This window comes from Emys orbicularis, chromosome 3, assembly GCF_028017835.1.
Source record: "Emys orbicularis isolate rEmyOrb1 chromosome 3, rEmyOrb1.hap1, whole genome shotgun sequence".
In the NCBI taxonomy this organism is placed as follows: Eukaryota; Metazoa; Chordata; order Testudines; family Emydidae; genus Emys; species Emys orbicularis.
Genome location: NC_088685.1, coordinates 9,585,198 through 9,607,790, shown reverse-complemented (window position 1 = coordinate 9,607,790; position 22,593 = coordinate 9,585,198). Strand labels below are relative to the sequence as shown.

At 43.7% G+C, this 22,593-nt stretch overlaps 1 protein-coding gene across 1 annotated transcript in view; it reads left to right on the top strand.

The window, feature by feature from the left end:
• The window catches only part of PINX1 (PIN2 (TERF1) interacting telomerase inhibitor 1), a 75,679-nt gene that overhangs the window by 17,382 nt on the left and 35,704 nt on the right, over positions 1-22,593 (top strand). The window contains exons 5-6 of the mRNA XM_065400952.1: positions 406-495; positions 2,060-2,133. Of these exons, the coding sequence (XP_065257024.1) occupies positions 406-495; positions 2,060-2,133 (164 nt within the window). The remainder of the gene's footprint in view (positions 1-405; positions 496-2,059; positions 2,134-22,593) is intronic.

The window sequence follows — 22,593 nt, the reverse complement described above, 5'->3', positions numbered from 1 at the left end:
AAGAATTCCTTTTAGATTAATTGGTATGGTGGGCAACAAATGATCATAACAGACTCTATCTAGGGGTTGTACATAAAGACATTGTACAGCACTTAGAAGCAATCAGGTTGGCGGACCATTGTTCTAGGCGGTGTTGCCATATAAATGTTTAGTAACAAGACACTGCTCTGAAGAATTTGCATCTTTTTTCAAATTACTTTTATAACAAGTAGGGGTAACAATAGCTGGGAAGTGGGGTAATAAGAACATACGGTAACATATCTTGAACAGCACTTATCATGCTCCTTTGATGTTGTGTTGTGACCGGTTGTTGGGACGTGGTCCTAAATTGTGGTGTTAAATATACTGACATTTGAGTTTAGTGGTTAGCGTTTGTCTAATGGAAACGTAACCTTTGTGTTTTAGAGCCCTCTTGCGAACAGAAGAAGACATTCAGTCTTGAAGAGAAATCCAGATCCTCCAGGAAACGTGTTCATTATATGAAGTTTGCAAAAGGTAAGGGGCACATTGTTGTTCTTTCATGAACTGCAGGGTTATAAATATCTATGTACCAGGATGACACATACCCTCTGACTTACATTTGGCATTAGACACGTCCATGTGGCAACCAGCTTTAAATTATAATAGAGCCTTCCTGCTTTATTTGGCAGTTTTTGTTGGCTTTAGGCTGGTATTCTTGAATAATTCAATCATTGTCTATAGGAAGCTGCTATTTAATAAGGAAGGGTGACTATTTTGAATGGTGTAAAAGAAAAAACACAATGGTCCATGTGTTGAAAGAACTAACTAGAAGTTGTTGCTTGGACATCTGTACAGCTATATCCTGTGCAATCATGATAGCCCCTCTTAGTGGTCATGTGGATAAGATCAGTGATAAGCTTAAACTTGATTGCGGTAAGAGGAAAGCCCTGTTACCAGGTCTTCTCTCTATCGTTGATCATTGGTCTAAGTCACCCAAATAATGACATTTAACTCCTGAAGTTTTGATTTTTTTTCTTCATGATAACAGCCATCCTCTGCTTCTGGCTTTTCTTTATTTCTCTCTCAGAGGTGTGTGTGTAAATAAAAATGTCATTGGTATTGATTCTACCCATACATACTATTTTCCACTAATGGGTACTTTGTTAAAATATAATCCCCAGTACAATGTTCTGTTACACTAGTGAATGCATCACATAAAATAGTGGCAGTTGACTTCTGACTGGGGGCCAGATTTTAGTATTGGGGCTCCACCAAAGGCTGCAGCTAATTTTTGGTGGCACCTCAAGATGTCACATCACTCCTCCTTTCTTCCCCTTCCTCTGCTTTGTCTACCACTCCTCTATTCAGACAGCATTGTATTCAGATGGAGATAAAGCTTATTGTAGGGCCTGAAGCATCACTGCCCTGCCCTTGAAAACATTTTTAGAGGCCTGTGAGCTGGGGCAATCTGGTACTTGCCAAAGGTAGAAGTTTTGCTCTTCATGAGCCAGGATTAACCCGCAGAGCAGAGCTGGCTACGCTGTATCCAGAGAAGAAGACTTAATGCTGTCAGAGGCAGGGATATCCGGCCAGAGTTCGAGGAGACACGCTTTCTCCCTGCACTCACCCTGTCTGTAGGGGGGGACAGACCATTCCTCTCTCTAGCTTGGTGCAGCCTTCTCCACCCTGCTGCATCCAGTCAGCAACATGACCATCAAGGTGGAGGGAGAGGGGGTAGGGCCACGACTCTACCCCTTCCCTGGCCTCTTTGGGATGACTTGAGGGAGGGCAGAGAGACATTTTTTGTTTGTCTGAGGACAAGCACTACAGTGGGCTTCTTGTGCCCCCTTGCTGCCTCATCCCTACCCATTCCTCCCTCTACAAAAGGGCCAAAGAAAATCAACATTTAGGGCCAGCATAACATGTCCCTGTCCCTTCCCCAACCCCCAAGGCTTATGGAACCCCACTGTTCACTTTTGATATTGTCCAAATGAATAATAATAATAATAATAATAAATAATAATTATAATAATAATAATTATAATAAAAATAATAATAATGGCTGCATTTCTTTGCTCTCTCCCCACCGCCTCCTCAGGAAAGGATCTCTCTTCCCGCAGCGAAGATGACCTGTCCTGCATTTTTGGGAAACGACAGAGTACAAAAACTGAGGTAAATCATATGACTGTAAGACTGGAAGGGACCCCCTGGGTCATCGAGTCCAGTCCCCTGCTATCACAGACAACCATGTCATACAATCCTGTTCATAAACGTAGCAAGTTCCATCTCAAAACCAGTTAGGGCAGTGGTGTGCGACCCGTGGGCTGCACGCCGCCCGTCAGGGTAATCCGCTGGCAGGCCGTCAGACAATTTGTTTACATTTGCACGGCCGCCCGTAGCTCCCAGTGGCCGCGGTTCGCCGTTCCTGGCCAATGGGAAGCGGCGGCCAGCACGTCCCTGCAGGTCGACAGGCCAGCATGTCTTTCTTGATCGTGGGTTCAATAGTGTAAATCATTCCTCTTCCTTTAACATTTTTCCCTTTAAAAAAACCTATGCACATATCCAAATGCCTTGGTGCAAGTGAGATTATTACGTACCCTTCGAGAGCAATGGCCTTTCCTGTCTGTAAAGCCCCCATTCTGTCCCCATTAAAGCTCTGAATGGAAGGGCAAGCTTTTAACTGTTGGGTGAAAAGAGTGAGTTTAGTGGATGTTTTAATGATCTACTGCGGACATGGCATAACTTCTCTAAAAATCAGTCAGTATTAAGAATTTTGTTTTTCCTTTTACACTCTTATTTGCAGTATAGAGTGCATAGTAGCTATCTTTTGTTGTTTGAGTTGCAGATTACGTACATATTGTAAATATAAAGTACAATATTTAGCAAAAACTGACCAAACTCAGCAAAACAGCAAATTGTTCTTATGTTTCCACAAGAGAGCTGAATATTTACAAATTCTAAACCTGAGGAGCTGTTTTAATGTCACTTTAAATATGGTGGCTTGGTTTTCACTTTCGTTGTTCGGTATGCAATACTCACAGGTATAAATGAGTTCTGCTATTAAATATCTCCCAGGGACTCTTTGTTCCTTCAGGTAGGTAAAATGTGAAGTCCAAATTGAAGCTTAGAGACTCACCGATGTGAGTTCTGTAGGTCACAGCTAGGTTTGCACTTTCAGTAGCATTTTTCTGTTATGGGGAGGGTGTCTGTCTTATGAATATGCAGAGTGATTCCCTTGTGCAGGAACGTGACTAGTGCAACCAGGCAAGTGTTTTGGCAATACTGATGATCACTAGTGTGCACACACAGAAGGGACAAAAGAACGTGCCACAGGAATTATACTGCTAACCCTGTGAGCACTCTGAAGTCGTGGTTAGAGGGAAGGCTGCAGCCTGTGTTTGAACTGAGAGGATTTCTTGAATACCATATGTGATGGAGCTAGACTATGCAGAGCCTTGTGCCAGCTCCAATCAAAAACATTTTAAAGCTGTTCTACAGCTTCACGAGAAGCCAGCGACATGGAGCTTGGGAATAGTGTGCTAGGAGATCCTGTCTCTGATGAGTGTTGTAACGGTAAAGATCTGTAGGCTATCAAAACTATAGCACCTCCATGGCAGGGAGAGAAAGTGGGTATTAGATCTGCTTCTTATGGTAAGAATTCCCCAAACTGCAAGAATTGCGCTACCATTAATTGAAATAACTGAGGCTAGAAGAGACTTAAAACCAAGAACCGTCCTGTCTTGTCAGCAACTGAGAGTCATAATCCAGACCTTCGTTTTACAAGCCACATCATTTGGACTTGATGGATAACAGTTTGGGGAGACTTCATCAGCCACAATACAGCTGGTCTTAATGATCCATTAATTTATTGCAGTTTTGAAATTGGCTTTTGGACTTCAAGTCCATAGCAGCCACCAGCGGCCTAAGCTATCATATGCCTTCAGTAGTTGAGCCCCCTTGATTAACCTCTCCTATTAGCTGTATGGCCATGGGCCCTCTTGCTGAGGTGGTGCCACCTGATAGCTCAAGGTGTAGCAGAACCTGCTGGGACTTGTAGTCTTTTTATAGTCTTCATCGCCACATTAAATTTAAGGAACTCATGGATCACATTTTGCCCAAACAGAGTGATCCAAACAGTGATCTCACTGTAGAATCGTAGAGCTGTAGGACTGGAAGGGACGCTGGGAAGTCATCAAGTCCAGCCCCTTGTGCTGTGGCAGGACCAAGTAAACCTAGACCATCCCTGACAGGGGTTTGTCCAACCTGTTTTTAAAAAATTCCAATGATGGGAATTCCACAACCTCCCTTAGAAGTGTATTCCAGAGCTTAACTACCCTTAGAGTTAGAAAGTTTTTCCTAATAACTTAAATCTCCCTTACTGCAGAATAAGCCCATTACTACCACTTCTACCTTCAGTAGACATGGAAAGCAATTGATCACAGTCCTTTTTGTAACATATTTGACGATTATCAGGTCCCCCCTCAGTCTTCTTTTCTCAAGGCTTTATGTGCCTAGTTTTTTTAGCCTTTCCTCATACGTCAGGTTTTCTAAACCTTTTATTTTTGTTGCGCTCCTTTCGAATCTCTCCAATTTGTCCTAAAGTGTGGCGTCCAGAATTAGACGTAGTACTCCAGCTGAGGCCTCACCAGTGCTGAGTAGAGTGGGACCTCCCATGTCTTATAGACAACCACAATGTTAATACACCCCACAATGATATAAGCCTTTTTCACAGCTGCATCAGATTAACTCGTATTCAATTTGTGATCCACATCATCTAGCTTATCTAAATATTCTTTCTTATTCTTTCCCTATTTTAGCTTGCATTCCTTTCACCTTGTTGTTAATATTTTGTTGAGTATCTGTTCACCATTAATCTTTTTAGTGAAAACTGAGGGAAAATAGGCATTATTAAATATCTCAGCTTTCTTGATGTCATCATTTATTAGATATGCTTCCCCACTAAGTAGAAGACTACGCTTTTCTTCATCTTTCTCTTGCTCCTAATGTACTTAAAAAAACCTTTTCTTATTGCCTTTTATTTTGTGCCTTAACCTTTCTGATTTTGTCCCTACATGCTTGTGCAATTCTTTTGTACTCCTCCTTAGCAATTTGTCCATGTTTCCACTTTTTGTAGGCTTCCTTTTTTGATTTTTCAGGTCATTAAAGAGCTCCTGGTGGAGTCATATTGGCCTTTCACTATATTTCTGTCTCTCCTTCACATCACGATAGTTTACAGTGAAGCCTTTAATATTGTCTCCTTGAGAAACTGCCAATGACCTGGCAACCCTAAATGGCACCCAAACCAAAAGCCCAGTTACCGCAGGGCGGGGCGAGACGCTGGGTCATTAACCCGCACCGACACCTGCTCAGCTGGGGCTGCCTGCTACCTGCAGGCAGGCTCCTTGAGATGAGCCAGCAAGTGACGGGAGCATGGAGGGAGATGAGCGACCAATGGGGGCGAGGCCTTGCGGGGAAGAGGTGGAGCATGTGCAGGTTGTCAGGGGTCTGGTTACCAGCTCTTTGAAAGGTGGCAACACTAGGAGTGGAAGCACTATAGAAATGCATTCAGATATAGGCATGTTTTTATTCTTATAAAAACGTGATGGCTAATGGCTTTGATGTGGCACTGAACTATGGGGGTGCAGGAGAGGTGCTATTCTCTGTGGCACTATTCCCTGTTCCCTGGCTAGATTTCCATGCTGAAATAGTGGCAGAAGAGGTAGGGCAACTTGGCATGGTGGAATCGCCCCCTCTGAAGCTGCTGCTTGTCAGCCACAGTTAGACACAGCCAATAGCAGCACAGCTGCTTCTTAAGCCATTCTAGCCCCAGTGCAATAGCCCTCCTTTCTCTCTGGATCCCAGAGGTCTGTGACGTTTAGAGGGCGAACAATATAAAAACTGCACCGCTCAGCCCCTCAAGTAAAGGGGGAGTTGCAGCATGGAACTTCACAGACTTTTCCTACTCCTCTTTTGTCTCCTACACTGGATTTTCCATAGGAGGGGGGAATCTGGCTTGGTATTACATTAATTGGTCAGTTGACCCTTTTAAATGGTATTTGTCAGGTTTATTTGTGGTCTCTGCTACAATTCCTGGACACTGGGCATTTCCCTGATGTGTCAAAGAGAGAGCACTGCAGATGCTGTAATTCTCGTGGACAGTAGTTTATATCAGTTCCTGTTCAGAGAGAGTGTAGGAAGAGTCCTGGTGTCCATCAGAACCTTGGGATGTGCTTTCGGACACTGATAGTCTGTGGTCCCTTGCCTTTTCATTACAGTTTCAGCCTTCTGCAGTTGCATGCTGTCATCCCTGCATGGGACAAGTCAGGACAGGTGGATTTAGGTGATTAGACTACTGCTACCAAGGAGTCTTATTGGCTTCTAAAGCCTTATTGTAACCACACTTTGTATAGTGGTAATGCGTCTTGTATTGCTCCTGCATTCTCAAACCATGTGTACTTGAGAGAGATCCCTTTCAAGGAACCGGTAATAGAATGTCTAATATTTCGCCTCTAGTTCATAGAATACAACTCAGGTCACTGAGTCACCAAAACTCCTTCTCTACGTGTAATAGCTTTTTGATGGGTCTGTGTGAGGTGGTTTCAGTCCATCTCCTGCTGGACAACTGTCCATATCACAAAACCTCGAAAGAAAGCACTAAGGACTGAGTTAACCTGGACACTAAATTCCCTTCTTATTCCTACAGATGGTCCCACCAGCTCAGAGTCAAGAGATGCAGAGAAGCTTACATTGCAGTTGCCTGTTATGTACCTATCCTTGGATAAATCTTCAGTCTTTTTCTCTGAGATCTCAATGGGTAGTTGTGGGCACATTGGTTTTTTCCTGAAAAGTTCTCAGGTGTGGGTGCCAGTCTGTCACCTTTCCCACTCTACCTGAGTCTGGGCCAGTAGGAGGATTAGGTTATTAAGGAGGCGTGGGGGTGTTATCAGTATGTTGATGACACCCAGCTGTATCTCTCTCTTGTCCCACTCTCCTGATGCAATTCAGCACCTCAGCCAGTAAGATTGAGTTATGGGTCAGAGCGACCTGGTTGAAGCTCAGCGTCAACAAGACTGAGATGATGGTGGGTCGGGGGAAGCAGCTAGAGGAGATGGTGGAGATAATATAGGTCCCACTGAGGGAATACATCCACCATTAGTCACTAGTGTTTACAATTTAGGGGTGGTTTCAGCTCCCAGCTGCTGTTTGATGACCACATTAGAGCACTAAGGCAGTCAGCTTTTTACCACCTGCACCTGGCTAGGAGGCTGTGACCTTTCTTTTCAAATGTTGACCGTGTCACTGTTATCGATGCTTTTGTCACCTGAAGATTAGACTATTGTAGCACATTCTGCTTGGGGCTCCACCTTAAAACCATTCGGACACTGAAGCTGACACAGAATGACGTGGCTCACCTACTAAGCGGGACATATCACTGGAAGCGTGTGACCGCTGAGCTCTGGGATCTGTATTGGCTGCCCATTAGGCTGCGCGTGGAGTTAGGATGTTGGTTATACCCTATAAAGCCCTGAATGGTCTGAGGCTACCTGCCTGAGGGACCACCTCTCTCTCTACCTCATTCTGCCTCCTCTGCAGTCAGCAGGGATGCACAAGCAGGATCCCCCTCTTTATGAAAGAGACGGGTGGCTGGCAGTGCATTCTCTGTGAAGGCTCCGAGACTGGATCTTGCTCCCCACCCCCAGTCCCAAGTAGCCTGAATTTAGCCACCTTTCAGGCAAGCTGGAAAAAAACCACATCAGGTTGGGTAGGATTTTTAGAGAGGGCTGTGTGCCTGCTCCCCATACCCATGAAGGGGTGTCTGTCCGGCTGAGATCTTGTTAAAGTGATCACGTCAATGCTGCTGGGATTTCATTGTATGTATTGATGATGCGAGGGTAGCCAAAGCCTTTGATAGGCGTCTTTTTAAAATTATTTTAAATCTAAAATAAATGTTTCCTTCATGATAGATCGTGTGACCAAACAAAGCCTTTTTAATAAACTACAGAGGGACCTCTGGAACCGTCTTCCTTAAAGTGAAAACAATGGCTGAGCTTTGGAGCTCACCTAAATTGGAAACGTCTGCAGTTTTCTCAGGGAGACAATGAGTGATCGAAAATATTGAATTGTAATTATGGCGCTCTCCCGAGACCCGCGGTGGGGACCTGCTTGCAGGGCAGTGCCTGCCAGGCTTCTCCCCACCCCCCTTTAATTTTCTCACTCACTTCGGAGCTGGGGAGACAGAAAAACAAATTCCATTAGTTCCTATCTGGTTGAACTTCCTGGAACCCCCACTGTTTTTTTTTTTTTTTTTTTTCTTCTCAGAATTTCCTTCCTCCATCCAGCTGTGTTTCCTGATGGAGCCTTATCACAGGAGAAAATACTCCTGAGAGAGACTGAGGATTTGGGAATGAGTTAGACGGTCCCAGCTCATTAGCTGTACAACATGATTCTGGCACTGACTAAGTTTGGGGGAGAAGCCCTGATTTGCTGGGACGCTTCTAATAAGTCAGATTCCTGCATAGAAAACTTGAGTGTTTTAAGCCCATCTCACTTCCATGTCTCAGGCCATCTGATCAGTAAACAGCTTCCTTAAATTATAGTAACATGGATGTTGTCATGCATGAGTTCCCCTAAATGGCCAAAGACTAGTTGCCCATTTACCTCCAGGTTTGGTGTGATCACTTTCCTGTTCATCATCTGGAATTTCAGTCTTCCTCCCCATTGCTGTCTCACTTTTTATCAGGAAATTGGCTTCTCACACATTTTCCAGAGTTTCCTCAATTGATTTGCATTTCCCAGAAGTTATCAAAGACCTCATTGCCTAGTGGTTAGAATCCAGAACTTGAAAATGTGCCTAATCCTGGCTCTGCCATTGACTCACTGAGAGGCTGTAGGCAAACCACTTCCTCCCTCCGTGCCCTGGTTTTCGCCTTTGTGAAATGTGAATGCTGATACTTACCTGGCATAGGGTATGTGAGGCTTAACTAATGTGTTCTTAGACTAGTCACAACTTCTCTCTGCATCAGTTTTCCCATCTGTAAAATGGAGCTAATACCTGTGTCACTGGGTGGTGTCAGGATTCATTAGCTATGTTCTTCAAAGCTTTGTCTGTGGACATTATTAAGTGTTGCATAAGACAGAAGTTGGTTATCAGATAAGAATTACTGATAGTGCTATTTGAGCTTGGCAAGATCACAGTTGGCACAGGGTGTTCAGAATGGGAATGTGCAATACAAAAAGGATGTTGAAAAGCTGGAGAGAGTCCAAAATGAGCTTAGTAAAATGGCTAAAGGTTAGAGGGCATGTGCTAGAAGGCGGGAGTGGAGCAATTGGATGTGCTCATCTTAGAAAAGAGGCAGAAAGAGACTACCACATTGTCTATAAATAGCTGGGTGTGGGGGAGTAATAAAGGAAAAGGAAAGGCTTCTTCTATTCAGGGTGGTCAAAAGCTGGGAATAGAACAGGGAGCAGGCACTTAGTTAGGAAAAGGAAGACACATGCCAGATCTTCTGCAAGCTTCCTAATGGCAATGTCAGTGGAATAATCTCCTAAGGGAAATCCAAGCCCCTATAGTAAATAAAGTCAAGAAAAACTGGATGTAATATGTGAGGGGTGGGGAATTATAAATTGGTTTATTTGAAATACCTCACAAAAATGTGATGGTTCCCACAGCATTGTCTTCCTCCTTCACTCTCTAGTGGTCTCTAATATGTATTGCATTTATTCTCTCCTGCTGTATTTATTTGATATTAGATGTATAATATCCCCATTTTCAAGGGTGAGGAGCTGTGACCCAGGGGTTGTAATTTGGCCCACAGAGGGAATTTGTCAGTGATGGGATTAAAATTTAGGACTTCATGGCTCTCAGACTCTGAGCACAGGACTTTCTGTCTCATATATATATATCAGTCAGCCCTTCATGTTTACAGCTAAAGAATGTTTAATGCATTCTGTATTGTCGAGGGGTAAATATTAGGTTCATTGCTTTTAATGCAATGTTTAAGATCAGTAAGGGAAGTAAATGAGAATAAATAGTCCTGTAATGAAGTGTCAGATATTGGAATGGATGGTTAAATACTGAACTACTTCTATTGTAAACCCTGACCCAAACACTCCAGTAACAACATAGTCACCGCTCAGCCTCCGCTTACAGCTTCTGTTTTTGTGATGGCTGCTCCTTGCAATTTGTACATCAGTGATGGTTTTTCATTTGTATCTTCAAAAATCCATAGTTTGGTAGGTGGGGGGGGAAGAAAATGCTTGATCACTTACGGTAAACTCTGGTAAGTGATTGAAATGCACTCTATCACCCTATCAGTAGCCGTGGGAAATTGCTTGATGCTGTTATATAGGAGATCCAAACTTTGAAGACAGTGATTGGTAGGAACCCTCCCTGTGAGCTGTTAATTTTTGTCTGCCTTGACCATTATGGTTCACTCAGTACAGACGATTGGTGTGTGTGCCTATATGTATAATTTGAGAAATTGAATGTTGTGTAATTAGACCAAGGGGCGCATCTAACTCCCATTAAAAGGCAATGATAACTCTCATTGACTTCAGTGGGAGCTGGCCATGTTTCCTGAGGCATAGGCACAAAGGGAAAGAGTTAATATTGTACATTCAGTTTTAAGTTCTGCATTTCCTGCCTTTTGACCATTTGAATGAATTACCTTAATGTTACTTCTGAAAGAGAGAAGTTTTTTGTGAATGTATTGTATTAAATCTGTGGCGCCTCAGGTATTGCTACATTGCAAACCATGGCCTGTGAAACTTCAGAGACAAAAGCCCCTTCGTCAGCTGTTAGCAGTGTAGGGCTTTTGACCCACATTTGAGCACTTTGCCACTTGAGCAATTCTGCTACACCCAGTAGAGGGCAGTGGTACGTACAAATACTAGCTAACTCATTAAAATATAAATAGAGGGCCCAGTTCATCATAGCCTTGCACCTTGTGCTCTCATTACACCAGTACAAAGCACTACTGGTAGCATTTTGCACCCATTTTGTGCTGGTGTATCTGACTACCAGCTGCAGAGCAGCAGTGAATCAGGCCCCATGGTGTTAATCGGGGTTATGTTTGGTGCTTCTCAGTACCGGGGACGTTATTCCGGCAGCAATGGTAAACATTCCTTTATCTAGCATGGTATCTTAGCTCTTCTTTCCTTTTATCAAGAGAACTGCTAAGTATTGACATTTCATTGCCTATTCTGTAAGCACCCTGTTAATCAACTGAGGATAAATTATTGCTGTTCAGAAATCAGCAGATAGAGAGACATCTCCCAGTGTCAAGGAACCAGTGCTTTTTCTTTTCTCTTCATTGATGAAGAATCTTGCCTCTATCTGTTCATTCCTTGGGGGTTTAGTTAGGGACTGCAATGAAACTGGGGGGAGCTCTTTTGATTTATCTTCTCTCCTTCCCTTTTGGTCACTTCGATAGGCTAAAAGAGCCGAGTTGGCTTTAATGTGTTGCTGTTAGAGACCAAGCATTAGCAGGAATAAACCATCATGCCTCACAGTGAAAAATGTCCTCTGATTGGCTAATTAATCAGTCAAAGGGGAATGACATGGCTCTTGGCTTGAGGGACTCTGCTGCAGAGGTAAACAGGCCCATTGATAAATGGTTTGCCCACAAATTCATATATCAAGAAAACTTAGTCATTTTTTAACTACACTCTGTGAAAACTGCACTGCATTTTTTTGGGAGGTAAGTTTTTTGCTGCTGTTGCTTTTTGAAGAGTGCTTTTTAGGTTTGGGTGGTGAAACATTTTAAAGGGAGAATCCCAGATATAACCACCTGCTGCATTTATCACTCATGTCTACTTTCTAAAGTGCCAAAGGCCCCCCTCTGTCAAAGCAACCTCAAAAGCATAAATCCTTGCCATGGATTGGTAGTGAAGCTAGGTAGTATATCAGGTCGGAAAGGTTTGTGGCTTTCACGTTTATGTACATTTCAGTAGTTTAACGGGCCATATCATCATTGCATGAACAATACTTTACTCCATGATCAGGTCCAGTGGCATCAGTGGAAGAACCCATGGGGTAAAGTGCCCAATATAATTAAGACTTGACTCTGCCACCCATACACTAAATGGGCTCTTCCTCCGCAAACGGTCTCATTGATTTCCCAGCGGGCCTGTTTCCAGAGTGAGGTACTACCTGCTGTGTAAAAAGGTGGCAGAACTGGATCCTTAGCATTTACAAGTTGATTTGATACAGTGTAAAATAATATGATCCAGATCCCTCCACACAGGAGGAAAGGGTAAACCAGGTTGGAGCATAATATAATGTAATGTAATATAATATAATATATGGAGATATACCTCTCTCATAGAGCTGGAAGGGACCCTGAAAGGTCATCGAGTCCAGCCCCCTGCCTTCACTAGCAGGACCAAGTACTGATTTTGCCCCAGATCCCTAAGTGGCCCCCTCAAGGATTGAACTCACAACCCTGGGTTTAGCAGGCCAATGCTCAAGCCTCTGAGCTATCCCTCCCCCCCCGGTGCAGTTATGTAAAGAGCCATAAAAACAAGCACATTAGAAAAGGTTTAATTGTTGACACTGTCACATAAACCAAGAGATGACAATTCCTAATTGGCTGTTGTACAGCTTTTAAACTATCAGAGAGCAGCAGCCATCAGATAGGAATTTTGGATTGGCAGATGGAGAGTTTAATTAGCCTTGACTTTGTCTTGTGTAACCCATTTCTGACATAGCCCTTATTACGGACATTACAATTTTGTGACAAATTTGTGTGTTTCTAAAAAACATTTGGTCAATTTCAGACATTCTTTTTAGAAAATTGGTCTGCTGGACGGGAAATAAAGTGATGAGAAAAGTTCACTGAAGTTTTAATTGACCCCTCACAGAATTTGTATATCATACTGTGATATAATTACACCTTTTGCTATTAGTTTATAGAGTCCTAGGTCCCTATGTACAGCCAGAATAGCAGGCTCCTCCGTTTCCCCCACCTGCCGTCTGGCCCTGGGTTGATGGAGTACACTGCACTCTTCTATCCACACATGGCATAGGGCAGAACATTAGTTTTCAAACTGGGGTGCACCCACGTGTGAGGAGATGATGAGGTTATCAGGGAGGCACAGGTAGGGCTGTGGCTGGCTGGGGCAGGGCAGCAGCAGGGAGGGAAATTATGTGGATGGTGGAGTGTTTTGGTTTGGCAGGTTTTATGTGCGCACAGTGTATTTGTATCAGGGGGTAGCCGTGTTAGTCTGTGTGCTTTGCCCTTGGAGCAGAAGGTGGTGAGATTTGTGGTAGCTAGTTCCTGCAGGAGTTCATTCCACACACTCGGGCAGGCTCCGAAGAAAGTGCTGTCTCCTGCACAGGGGAGCTTTACCCTTATGGTAGAAAGTTCTGTGGTGCCTGAGGAGCAGAGGTGTTAGTCAGAAGCTTATTTTGGAGCTTTGGGCTCTTTTAGATACCCTCAGAGGCCTGGGATTATGTCTATACTGCAATTAAAAACCCACGGCTGGCCTGTACCATCTGATTCGGGTTCATGGGGCTCGGGCTCTGGGGCTATTTAATTGTAGAGTGTACACTCGACCCGGCTCTACCCCACGAGATGGGAAGGTTCCAGAGCTCAGGCTCCAGCCCAAGCCTGGAAGTCTACACAGCAATGAAACAGCCCCGCAGTCTGAGCCCACGTGACCAAGTAGGCTGGCATGGGCCAGCTGCGGGTGTCTAGTTGCTGTGTAGACATATACCCATAGTATGAAAATGACAGAGGCCTTGAACTTGACTCAATATATTCATTGGATAGCCACTGTGGAGAGCAGAGCACAGGTGTGATATGCTCACGGTAGCCCATCTTGCTGTGGAGATATACTGCAGTGTTCTATACTAGTTGGAGTTTCCAAACAGCTGATGGCTACTTGTCCAGGTGTATCACATTGTTGTGGGCCAGCCAGGAGGTGACAAAGGCCTGTATAACAGAGGCTGGGTCATAGTCCACCGGTGTGGGATGGAATCTCCTAGCCAACTACTGATGATGATGGAAAGTGTTATGCCAGCATTCTGGAGTGTTAGAACTTAGTGTCCGTGAGAAATCTGGAAGCACTCATAAACTATGGGTTGAAATGACCCGTGTTGGGGGTGCACAACCCTTTTGTTCTCTGGGCTTGAATTTCCTCCCTTCCAGCTATTTTACGCTTCAGTGGAGTTAGCATGATTTATACCTATAAAAGAGGGAGCAGAATCTCTTCATGGGGACAGCTACGTTAACTGTAATGATGGGACATGGTTAAAATGGTTCCTGGAACTGAATTGCCCGGGACCAGCAACAGGGCAATCTCAGTTCAGGGCCTTGAATTGTGGAACCTGGGCACTTTGATAGTCTGCCAGAGGTGGCAAGTTACAGATTATGGTATAAGGCTCCCTTGCTCAGCAACCATAGTCCATGCTCTTTATTTTCTGCTAGGCATTTCTAACAGCATTCATAGTATCTGCCTCCAGCACATTAATAAATTATTAATCCCAACAGCCATATATTATACCCATACTGAAGATGGGGAAACTGAGGCAGAGAGCTGTTAAGACCAACGCTTTCAAAAGTATGTACAGGGGGTCCCCGGTATATGTCGGGGTTGTGTTCTTGAAAAGGGCGATGGATACCGGGGATTTTTTCCCCCATATGAAATAATGCCCCCCCCCCCCCCCGCCTTTCCCCTCTCCACTCCCTTCCTGCCCAGTTCTGCCCCCACCTTTGAGCATACCCTGTCCCGGCTCATCCCCCACCCCCAGCGCCTCCTGCACGCCGGGGAACAGCTATTTTGAGACGTGCTGGGAGGGAGGGGGCGGAGTTGATCAGTGGGGCCGGCGGTCCCGGCCATGATTCTGTCCACTCCCCTGAGCGTGCCCCATCCCCACTCCTCCCCCTCCCTCCCAGTGCCTCCTGCGCGCCAGGGAACAGCTGTTTCGTAGCATGCAGGAGGCGCTGGGAGGGAGGGAGGGGGAGGCGCTGGCTGCCGGTGACTGCTAAGCACCCACAGAAAAGCCATTCAAAAGCTGATGCGGATCAGGACCGATGTGAATCGGAACACATTCCCCTATTGATGAACGACGGATACGCGAAACGATGGATAAGGGGGAGACATATACCAGGGACCCCCTGTACTAATTTTGGGCGCCCAACTTGAGATATCTAGGGCCTGAATTTTCAGCGGTGTTTGGTCCCTGCAGCTCCCGTTGACTTATGGGTGTCTAGCACCCTGAAAACCAACCCTAAGTGTTTCAGGTTGCACAGCCAAAATCAGTGGACGTATGGTTAGGTACCTCACCTGAGCTCTGACTCAGTATGTGGTAGACCCAAAAACAGAACCCATATTTCCTGACTCCCAGTCCTGTGTTGTAACCAGCTTATACTGCAAGGGGGTTGTGTGTAGACCTGGTCAGGAAATGCTTTTTGTTCCCAGGGGAAAAATTACCAAACTGAGTTTTCATTTGAAATTTTTCTGAAAGCTGAAAATTTTTACTGTTCAGTCCAAGTTTGTCACCCAAAACTTGAAGATATTTCAGTTTTCTGATGAAAACATCAAATTTTTGTTGAAACCAGAAGTTTCCATTTTGATGAGTCAGCTTTTCTTTGGAGGGGGGGAAAAGTTTGAACAAAACTTTTTGATTAGTTTTGGTTTGTAATTTGAAGCACCCATTGACGTGACTCATATATTTGTTTGAATTAGTTTATTTTTAACCTGATGCACAGATGCCAGGGAAATGGGCACAGCATGAGTAATAAGTGGAAGAAGCGTTTCGTTGGCTTTTAATTCCCCCACCTCCACCTTTGTGCAGCAGCCCATTATTTTTAACTACTAATTGGCTTTACCAGGTGGTCTAACTCTAGGCTGTGTTACACTACATACCACTGCAGAAAAGCAACTGAAACATTCATTGCACTTTACCCATGTTATCCAGTGTGCTATAGATATTTTGCTGAATAGCAATGGATGCAAAAACTCTCCCAAAAGTCACGCCAGTGTAATTAAACACTCAGTGAAGGGAGAAGTAGGAAGTGCAGGAGAAAACAGCAAAGGGTGAATTCCACGTTGACACACATGCCAGAACAAGCACAGGTTAGTTTTTATTCTATTATTATAGCATTAAAGTGGAAGCTGTTTCATTCAACTACAGTAGAACCTCAGAGTTACGAACACCTTGGGAATGGAGAATGTTCGTAACTCTGAAATGTTCATGTTCAGTTGCAAACTTTTGAAAGAACAACCATAATGAAATGTTCATTATGATCTTTCAAAAGTTTACAACTGAACATTGACTTTAATACAGCTTTGAAACTTTACTATGCAGAAGAAAAATGCTGCTTTTAACTATCTTAATTTAGATGAAACCAGCACAGAAACAGTTTCCTTACCTTGTCAAATCCTTTTTAAAACTTTCCCTTTATTTTTTTTAGTAGTTTACGTTTAATACTGTACTGTATTTGCGCTTTTTTTTTGTCTCAGCTGTCTGCATATTTCCCGTTCCAAGTGAGGTATGTGATTGACTGGTCATTTCATAACTCTGAGGTTCTTCTGTAATGAAATAGTTCTCAAGCTAAGATCCTGCGATGCTTGAACATAAGAATGGCCATACTGGGTCAGACCAAAGGTCCATCTAGCTCAGTATCCTGTCTTCTGACAGTGGCCAATGCCAGGTGCTTCAGAGGGAATGAACAGAAAAGGTAATCATCAAGTGATCCATCCTCTGTCGCTCAGCTTCTGGCAGACAGAGGCTAGGGACACCTTGGCTTGGCTAATAGCCATTGATGGACCTATCCTCCATGAATTTATCTAGTTCTTTTTTGAACCCTGTTATGGTCTTGGCCTTCACAACATCCTCTGGCAAGGAGTTCCACAGGTTGGCTGCGTTGTGTGAAGAAATACTGCCTTTTGTTTGTTTTAAACCTGCTGCCTGTTAATTTTATTTGGTGGCCCGTAGTTCTTGTGTTATGAGGAGGAGTAAATAACACTTCCTTATTTACTTTCTCCACACCAGTCATGATTTTATAGACCTCTATCATATCCCCCCTTAGTCGTCTCTTTTCCAAGATGAAAAGTCCCAGTCTTCGTAATCTCTCCTCATATGGAAGCTGTTCCATAACCCTTCACAGTCTCCGCACTTCTCAGGATCAAGTCCTTAATTAAAAAAAAGAAAAAACTTCTTTAGGATAAACTATAGCTTGTTTAAGTAGCTGTTCCCTATCACCAGTCTCACTCTGTCCTATTATGTAGTAGTACAAACCTAAAACTGTTCTTAGAAGACCATCACATCATAGCTTTTTTGTATAGATCCTGCTTTTGGTGCTGCTTGATTTAAATCTGGGGCACCAATACAATACAATACAATACAATACTCGGCTATTGGGTTGTGCAGCTCTGACATTTGCTTGTATCTAAAAATGCCTTTTCTGTTGTCCTGCTCTATGAACGTTCTGTAGGGAGCAATCCTACACTGGCACAGGAATGGACTAGGTGACATAATTTCCATCTGTAATATTTGTGATTGTATTAATGCTTAAAACTGTAGCTTAGTTATTGACTTACATTTGATAGTGAAAGCAGTAGGATCATAAATGTAGAGCCAGTTGTAGAGGTGATGACATAGTGGTGTAACCTCACATGTCAACACGTGACCCTAAGGGAGTCTATTGTAACTTGCATGCCGAGAAGCTAGAAAAAGCCAAGATGCCCCTACTTTAATCTATGATTCTATGATTCTACTCCTCCTTACACCGTCTGTCAGTTGCTGCTCTTTCTATGCCTGTCTTTTCCAGCTCCTTGGCATTTTATACCAACGCAGATCTGGGAGTGTAATTTATGCTAGTTTGTACATCGCCCTGCAGTGAGCCTCATGAACGTGGTTGAAGCAAGACTCTCTGAGCCAGCAGTTAGGACTCCTTGGCTCAGTTCCTGGTTCTGCCACTGACTTGCTGTGTAAATTTGGGCAAGTCGCTTTAATTTCTCTGTGCCTTGGTTTCCCCATCTGTAAAATGGAGATAATTAATTTACCAATGGGTGTTGTCAGCCTTTTTTAACGGCTTAACTGTTTACAAAGTGCTTTAACATCTGCAGGTGAAAGGTGGTGCAAACCTCCATTGGCTCCCCCTCTCTATCCCATCAAACATTAGCTGCTTATATTCACTTTCAAGGTCCCTCATGGTCAGTCCCCACCCTGCATATCATCTCTGATTCATTATCAAGCAGTCCGTGCTCTCCAATCAAGCCATGATGTCCGCCTCCATTGCCCACTTGTGAAATTTTCAAACATGCACCCTTGTGCTTCTCTCATTCTGCCCCACGTGCTTGGGAGACACTTCCTGTAAACATCCGCAAACCTACCATCATGCACCTTCGGATCCCTCTTTAAAGCTCTCCTTTGCCATGATGCCTACAAAATACTTAAGTCAGGTTACTGGGATGCTGTGACCAATGCAGGGGATGCTGTCTCCTTCTCCTCTCCAGTCTGCATCTATTTGTTGTCTCAAGTCTTATACTTAGATTGTAAGCTCCTTGGGCCAGGGACTCTCTTCTTGTTCTGTGTTTGTACAGCACCTAGCACAGGGGGTTGTGGGGCAAGATTAGGTCTCCAAGGCTCTACGATAATATAATAATGTGCATGTTTATTTATTGCTGCTGGAGAACTAAAAAGCTGTCTGAAGTATGCTTTGTGTATGTACATATTTATCTTTTGAACTCCACAGCCATAGTGCCTGTAAACTCAGCGCAGTGGGTTTAGGATATCCTAACTTAATTAGACTTTCTGAAATTCCTGAAGCATGACTGGCTCCAGCTTGCCTGAAATACTTGCCGAAGCAAAGCTGTTTACATAATATTAGGATGAGGAGGGACTGTGCTCCAGAGCACTAAATTGCACCTATGTGGAGCGGGGGGTATGGGGCGGGGAATGGGGTGTTACTTGAATTAGATCTTTGGGTCTCAGAAAGCTGAGGTCAAATAACAAGTGAAGAGGTATCTACCTGCTGGAGTGTTTGTATAATCGGTTGCTTCTGGTTAAGTGAAGTAGCAGCCCTTGTTTTGACAGTTAGTACTTAATGCATCATTTGGGCTGATGATTCCCTGACATCTATTCATTACAACAGACCTCCTCCAAAACAGGTCGTGCAGACCGGAACACCTCTTTTTTCCCCTCCCCCCTTTCATAAGCCTAGTGTTTCTAAGTTACCAAATGGCGAAAGAATGTTACTTGTAGTAATTGTAGTGGATCTTATCCAAAGGCTCAGAATATGGTCCATGGGTTTTTTTTGGGGGGGTGAGGGTGGGGGAGAGTTGGTTTATTTTTTTCTCCCTTGTTTTAGGATGCCCATGAGTAGCCCTCATTGTTGGCTAGCCTCCCCCCTTCCAAAAAAAACAACCAAACCAACCCTGGGGATTCTGACTTGAACATTTGCTACTAGGAAACACACAGTTTGTCACACTTGGGAACTCGCCTTGCAAAAACACTCCTACAATAAAGGGCTTTATGCCGAGCCCTAGCCTGTGGTTGCTTTCTGGGGATGCTCCAGGATAGTGGTGACAGTCACCTTCCATGCATGACCCTGCTCCCCTTCTTCATTAACTTACGGAGCTGGCCCTGGATGTGGGGAGCTCATAATATGCTCTGTGAAAAGGTGACCCAGCGGCCATGTTCCCCCTCTGCTCCCAGATGCAATGTGCCTGTCTCAGGTACATTGCTTCCCAGAGCTCCATCTCAAGCAGTGTGCCATCCCCTCGTCTAGGGTCTGGTTTTAAATAGGCCATCAAGCCCAAAACATACTGTAGACGCACCATGAGCTTTTGCAGACATTGTTCAAGCCACTGAATAAAACTAAAGTCTTTCTCTCTCATCTGTCTCTATCTAAAAAATGTATTTGTGGGGCACCTGGCATTGGCCACTGTCGGAAGACAGGATACTGGGCTAGGTGGACCTTCGGTCTGACCCAGTATGGCTGTTCTTATGTTCTCTTGAATCTTCAACAACCCATTCTTCAATGAGAGTTAGCAGCCATTAGTAATACAATGGCATAAAATGTTCTCCATTTGTTTGTTAGGAGTTTTCTGGTATGCTGGTTTGAGCCAAACAGCTGCGTTGGAGAGTACAGCCCAGCACAGGTAGTGCTAAGCAAAGAGAGTGAACAGGGGAGTGTCACTAAGGTTATATCTTGGCCCGTGGAACCCTTATTACTGGTGCGAATCCAGCTTGACTGGCAGATCCCAGGTGAGTTTGCAGGGCTGGCAGCTAGGAAAAATCATCTTTTAAACTGAGCATACTTCCTCTGGATATGGAGATATGGAGTTCTCTGAATGCTTTGAACTTGAGAGCTGGAAAAACACTTTTTGCCAATTAATATACAGTCCGGTGGGAATTGCTATTAGCCAGAACAGCAGAAGAATGCTGCTTCTGTCTGTCCCCAGGGCTGAACTCACTGAGGGAGGGCACTGAGGTATTCTTCTAGGGGAGCCTTTCCCTTTGGAATTTGATCCCTGTTAAAATCCCCTAATGCCAGAGCGAGGCCACCTTCAGGATGGATATTGTGCCAGATCCATCCATTCAACTTTCCATTTTATCCTTCTGGGAGAATTTCTTGCTGTGTTGCTGATGGTTGAGTAAAGATGGTTGCTCTGTTAATTGGATGAGCATTATCAATGGGAGCAATCTGGTTTTATCTTGTGATATTTTTCTTCCTTTCTATACTGGTGCTTAGATGTGCTGCATGATGGTGATAGGTTTATTATACAATCGGTAATACATAAATGATCACCCTACTTAAAATGGGCAGGTGTTGAGAATGGACATAGACCATCATGACTCTTTGAAAAGGTCCATCTGGAAACAAATTGTTCTGTAAAGTAGCTTCACTTTCTGACCTTATCTGGTGAAAGATGGACCCTTTCCCATCCAATTGTAATGCTGACTATTTCCACAATTGTATCTAATAAAATTGCCTGTGTGTAAGAGATCCAGGTAGTAGCCTTGCTTAGGACTGTGGTTTTTATAATGTCCAGTAATTTATGAGCATTGTAGCCTAGTGTGTTTCTTAGAATTGGTGCCCGGTTGTTGTTTAGGAGGGCATATTACTCACTTTTGTCTAAAGACTTGGAAAAGCATGACATATTCATTTGAAAATCGTACCAGCTCCTTTATCACTGCCAGTCATCTTCAGCAGCACTACATTCCTCGGTTTGACATGAAGGAGGAGGCTTGCCCTGAATAAATACAGTAGATAAATGGTCTTTCTGTTCCTCAGAAGAATTGGGCCACTTCTCAAAGCTGGTGCCAGAAATATGGTAGCAGAGTGGCATGCTTAAAGTTAATTGCACTAACTTTTTAGTTAAAAGTCTAACTGGCTTGTCAGCTTTGAATTTATATTTTCACAGTTCAGTAGGGAGTGATAATAGGGAGGCTTTGATGTAGTTTGCTGCTGTTTGCTTTGTGCCTTAAGTTCCAAAGATTAGTTAGTAAATGTTTGAAGCATTTAAAAAAAAAAAAAAGACTTTTAAAACTCACTGGCCAAAAGTGCATGGTGTACTTGTGTGTGGTGTTTAAACAATCCATGGTTACCTAGGCTTCACAGTAGGCCCTGTACTGCACACCATGGCCACTCGGAAAGTCACAAGACAGCAGAGATAGAATATTGATCCTCATGCTCCTAGAGCTCAAAGCCCTGCCATGTAAATTAAAGGAGCCTCTCAAGTACAGTGCCTCTGATAGACAACGGAGCGGTTCTGATTCCATCCAGCAGAGGGCAATAGAGTGTGCGCATGCACCCCTTTCTACACAAACACTTGCACACATATGCAATATCAATAGTAGGTAGCATTCTGAAAATAGGACTGCAAAGTAATTGTACAGTAGTTAGATAATTAGTAACTGATTGCTAATGAAAATGAGATTTTTAGTCTTACATAAAATATCTGATCATACAGTAATACTTGGCACATAATTGGTACCTTCAATCAATGTTCCAGATACATTCAGACTTTAAGGCCTGGTGTAGCCATAGTTTTTGTACTGGTATAACTATTTCAGTAGGGGGCTGATTTTTTTAAACCAGAATAATTATACTGGTACAACCCCCTAATCCACCCACCCCACTTCCACCCTTATGTGGACAGAGCTATATTGACATAAAAGTGCCTTATACCAATATAGTTTATTCCCGTCCCGTATAGTAATAAGCTCTATGGCATAAACCCCTTTATACTGGTTCAGCTGCATCCGTACTGTGTAAGTGTACCAGTATAGTTAAGTGGTACAACGTTTGTGTGTAGACAAGGCCTAACTAACTACGCCTCCTGTGAGATAGGTTGTGATCTCGTTATAAATGGAAACTTTTAAATAGAAATAACAGTAACCCTTCCTTCCTAGAAGTAATAGCTTTGATTCCTTCCTTTGTAGGAGAAATAGCTTGATTATTTTGTTTGCATATTTATCTGGGGTGTGTGAATAAATTACTGAGGGGAAGTCAAAGATTGTTCTTCCATCCTGAAGCAGGCAGTTCCATAGGGTTTGTCTACACTACAGCTGCTACATGACACAGTTACGTTGCTGCAGCTACGCCAATGAAGTGCTGTAGTATAAGTATTTTCTGTATCGACGGAAGGGGGTTTTCCGTCGATGTAGTTAATCCA